At 40.7% G+C, this 4,910-nt stretch overlaps 1 protein-coding gene and 1 pseudogene across 1 annotated transcript; one reads left to right on the top strand and one right to left on the bottom strand.

Annotated features, from left to right (window-relative positions):
- The first annotated feature begins 175 nt into the window (after positions 1 to 175).
- LOC104865061 lies at positions 176 to 890 on the top strand (annotated as a pseudogene).
- Positions 891 to 2,103: 1,213 nt separating this feature from the next.
- Positions 2,104 to 2,959, bottom strand: Dusp21 (dual specificity phosphatase 21). Its single transcript, XM_010628379.2, has one exon. The coding sequence runs from the start codon at positions 2,771 to 2,773 to the stop codon at positions 2,216 to 2,218; it is 558 nt and encodes a 185-aa protein (XP_010626681.1). The 5' UTR covers positions 2,774 to 2,959; the 3' UTR covers positions 2,104 to 2,215.
- Positions 2,960 to 4,910: the final 1,951 nt, after the last annotated feature.

Raw genomic sequence — 4,910 nt, 5'->3', positions numbered from 1 at the left:
AAGCCAGAAAACCAAGGGTTGCGAGCCACACTGCACGTAGAAAGCAGGCCACCCTCTCTCACAGGTCTAGTGTATGAACAACCGCCAGTCCTGTGGCTCATGCGCAGGTGAGTTCCATGCTCACGGTGAGTGCTCTGGGTCGGTGGTTCCTGTCCTTGTGTGCATGCTTGCAGCTTAGGCCTTTGGTCTAACCCAATCCGACCATGGCTTCAGCTTTGGAGGAGTTGCAGAATTATCTAGAAGAGGTAAAGTTGTTACTAGAAAAGGCCACTAAGATCAGAGTCCATGATGCCCTGACAGCTGAAAAATTCAATATTGAAAGAGAAATAAAGAGTAAGATGCAACAAAAATCACAAAAGAAACCAGAACTTCTTGACAGTGTAAAACCAGCTGCTGTGGTTGCATCCTTCACAACAGGATATACTGTGAAAATCAGTAATTATGGATGAGATAAATCAGACAAGTTTATGAAAATCTACATTACCTTAACTGGAGTTCATCAAGTTCCTGCTGAGAATGTGCAGGTGCATTTCAGAGAGGTCATTTGATCTTTCGGTAAAGAACCTAAATGGGAAGAGACTCTATCATTGTGAACAATCTCTTGAAACCCACCTCTGTGGAAGGCAGTTAAAAAAATCAAGACTGATACAGTTCTTATCTTATGTAGAAAAAAAGCAGAAAACACACGATGGGAGTACTTGACTAGAGTTGAGAAAGGGTGCAAAGAAAAAGAAAATCCATCCTGCGATGATGAAACAGATCCTAGTGAGGGATTACTGAGTATCCTAAAGAAAATTTATGAAGATGGAAATGATGATATGAAGCAAACAATTAATAAATCCTGGGTGGAATCAAGAGAGAAGCAAGCCAAAGGAGACACAGAATTTTGAGATTTTTAAGTCCTTTTGAGAACTATGACATGGAAATACTGATATTTCCCATAAGGGAATGTTGGTAAGCTGCACATATAAATTTGACAGATAACTACAAAGCCTTCAAAGTAAAGGCAATAAATTCTCCAATTCTTATCAGAGGATTTATTTAAATAAGATATGCATATTAAACACTACCTCCAAAGATGGTTTCATTAGTACCCTGATCATTTTCTTCAAGAAAGGGATATATGGCATTCTCATCGAAACATAAAAAGCAAGTCTTGCACAATGGAAACAATAAATTATGTGTATTTTTGTTCAGCTAGGAGGTAGAAAACAAAAGTATTTGTTTGCCCGTAGGTTACATATGTCAGCTTTCCCTAGAATAAGAGTAAAACTGAGTTTTTGTATAAAATTGAAACTGGTGCCTGTGCTTCAAATTTGCTATAGCGTGGATGATCTCCTATTACGAGCCTGAGCAGTGCATATACCAGGAATTACCATGCATTATTAAGCCAATCACAAATGTTTCTATCTAGATTTAAATATATTTGTTTATAAGTGTAGAATTAAGAATAGAGTGCCAGGGATTTAGCTCAGTGGTGCTTTGCAAGCACAAGGTCCTGAGTTTGATCCCCAGTACCAAAAAAAAAAAAAAAAAAAAAAAAATAGACAAGCATCTTTGTATAGTAACAGTTAGTAGTAAGTTCTACATGGATCAGATACTAATAACCATAAAGTAAAAGTAATTAATTTGAAAATCCATCTCTTCCTATGTTCAATAAAGTTAGATTGTTATGTTACAATGAGAACAAAAACCCCAGAAAACCAGAGTTGGTCCACTGTGATTGAAGGCGGAGACCAGTGGTGGGGTCTGAGACTCCCAGAGCCCAGCTTTAAGTCCTAACAGCCATTTTTCCAGCACATTGGCACTTGCTGGAAGAAGTACAAGGAGTGCCATGTTGTGTAATGCTTTGATTTGGCTTGGCGTGAGTGGGGGACTCATTTCTGGGTTAGCCAGAGGCCAAGCTTAGCATTCCAGGTCTGCCACAAGCATACCATGCCACTGACAGGTCCATCTAAGCGGGACATTGCCTGTGCTACCCTCCTGCCCACCCATCCCAGCAACCAGACTTGCCCTTTATAAAGGAAGAAACATTTCACCATTTGCATTTAATGAGTTTTATTGTTTGAAGGTAGGTCTTACTACATTAAAACTCTAGCCCTATTCCCCTATTCTTGCCCATCTACGAGGCCTCCTCTGATTTTCTTTACTAACTCAAATTCATGTTCGCTCTTGCTGTAAGAGCAGTATAGATGCGAAGGCTGGCTGGAATGGTTCACATCACATCGACTTCATTTTCGTACATATTGGGGATCATACCCACTGGGGAGTTGATCATGCACACAGTGTTCTTACTGAACAGCTTGAATTCATAGTGAATAAGTTGTTTCCAAAATCCGTTGTTGGGCTTGATGATGGGGCGGCAGGCCTTGGTCCAAGTGTGGGCGTCTAGCAGAGTCATGGAGCGATGTTTCATCAGGTACGCAAGACAGAGCGCAGGCGAGCGGCTAACTCCCGCGGCGCAGTGCAGCAGCGTACGTCCTTGTTTCATTTCCACGCCGTGGATGTGATCAGCAATCGGGTCAAAAAACTGGTAGATGTATGAGGTGGGAGTATCAGACACCGGCACCTGTACATACTGAATGTCCTTGAAGTATGTGCTCACCACCTCTGAAGCATTGATGACGGTGGTGATGTTATAGCGGGACAACATAAATTTGTTATTCGGGGCCACGGCATTACTAACGTAAAGGCTGTCGGTTATTTTGGAGATATCATAGATGGTGGGCTGCCCGACAGCCTGAGATGGAAGGAGATGTTCTGGTGTCGTCATCAGGGCAGCAAGGCAGCAGTCTCTCGGTGCCGGGTTCAGGGACCACCCTTTGGAGCCACTTCAGGAAAGCAAGCGCGTTGTGAAGTGTCCTGCAGAGGTCTAGGGGGAAAGAGGACTGGACATGGTCACTGTGCCCTCTCTCTACTCCCTTACCCCTGGCGTCATAATCCCCAAGGACGTGGAACTCAGTTTGCTGTAACAATGATAGCTAGCTGCTGCTGCAGGCAGGACACGCCCCTGTGCCAGGACGTCAGAAGCCCCCTCCCCCCATCTCTTTCCTCATAATTCTTAGCCATTTCCCCCCCAAAGGCCTAATTCTTATTTTTCTCGACTTTTAAACGTGTTCTGTAACACCATATCTATTTTACGCTTCAATGATTGGATCACAGTGAACACAATATCATCCTTTCATTAGTATTGAAGAACACTTTCCCGCTAAAGTAGCAGTATCACGGGGAACATGTGGCTCATGTGATATGCTAATCTCTATAAAACTGCATTGAGATAAGGGTTTGGCGGAGCTTGGTGGGCTGGTGTGATACTTCTTTGTCGATTGTAACCATAGAATTATGTTCTTGCTTACGAACACATCAGAGCTGGTTGCAAGGGAACATTGATACTGCAACTGATTTCCAGCCCTTTATCTATTGGAAAGTTGGCCTGTACAGAACAGTTGTGACTCATTTGGCTGTGTCACAATTCAGTTACACATATGCGCAAATGATTTATCACTTGATCCTACTTTACTACCTGAAACAACAGCCCAAATTATCTTGTCTACTTACCTGATGTAAGCTAGCCTTCATTTATTAATTCAACAAGTTTTTATTAAGAATCTATTGTGTGTTAGACATTTTTACCTAATACAAATTTTCAGTTCTGACCAAACAAATAAAATATTCTTGGTAAATACAAAACACATTCCTGCCGCCTCACCCTTACCCACACCATTCCTCTCGGTTTTCTGAATTCTAGCCAAGCTTGAAGGCTCAATTTGATCAATTTAGAGAGAGGATCCACTCAGTAACCTAGAACGATGGATACTGTACTAACATGGTGTAGATCTAACACAGCACAGGCCTTGATTTCTGAGTGCTTACAGTTTGGTCAGAGAGACAATAATCATGGAAGACTCCAGAAGCAAGGGCGAGTCATTGTTTTATGTGTGTGTTTGGGAGACTGGGGTAATAATAGGAGGAATGTCATGGAAGCTTTCACAGAAAACATGACTTGGGACAAAGTGTTATGTTTCTTTACTATTTGTTTATTCTGCTCAAGTTTTTGTTTTGAAAAATAGCAAACCTACAGAAAAACTGCAAAGAGAACAATGAACACCTGTTTACTCTTCACCTATAATTTCTTTATCATTAACACCACCACACTTGCTTTATCTGTTTAAATATGAACATTTATTTGCTTTTTTTCTTCTGTTAAACCACTGATCATTTATTACAGATATAGCAACAAGTCCTTTAGCATGTATCTCCTAAGAGGAAAGACACTATCTGAACATAATCACAATACAAGGATTATATTCAGGAAATATATCACTGGTCTCATATTATTATCTAATATATATTCCATTTTCAAATTTCACCAGTAATATAATATTATTTACAGTTTCTTTTGATCCAGGATCAAGTCAAGGATTACACATTGCATTGATTATTGCACTTCTGTAGCATATTTTAATTTGGGACAATTCAAAGATGGAACAATTCCTGAGCCTTTTATTCTGTTTTGTTCTTTCCAAACATTGGCAGTTTGTAAGGGTTCAGGCCTGTTTTGTAGAACATTTTTCAATTTGGATTTGTTTAATTATTCCCTCAGGATTAGATTCAGGTGAAAGAGTTTTGGCAAGAATTTTACCAGAATATGTGATTCTCAGTACATCACATCAGGGGGCATATGTTATCTGCTTGTTCCTGTAATGAAGATGATAATTTTGACCACTTGGTTACAGTGGTGCAATGGTTTGAATATGATTTGACTGTGTCCCCCAAGGCATCATGTACTGAAATTCAATACCCATTGTAAGAAAATGGAGAACCCTGGTTCATGTCTGGGAGGCTGAGGCAGGACGATAGCAACTTCAAGCCTAACCTGGGCAATTTAGTGACTTAGCAAGACCCTGTCC

This window comes from Fukomys damarensis, unplaced genomic scaffold (genome assembly GCF_012274545.1).
Source record: "Fukomys damarensis isolate Sample0158 unplaced genomic scaffold, DMR_v1.0_HiC HiC_scaffold_39, whole genome shotgun sequence".
NCBI classification, from domain to species: Eukaryota; Metazoa; Chordata; class Mammalia; order Rodentia; family Bathyergidae; genus Fukomys; species Fukomys damarensis.
The sequence above is the reverse complement of the archived record's forward strand: the minus strand, read 5'-3'. Positions and strand labels throughout refer to the sequence as shown.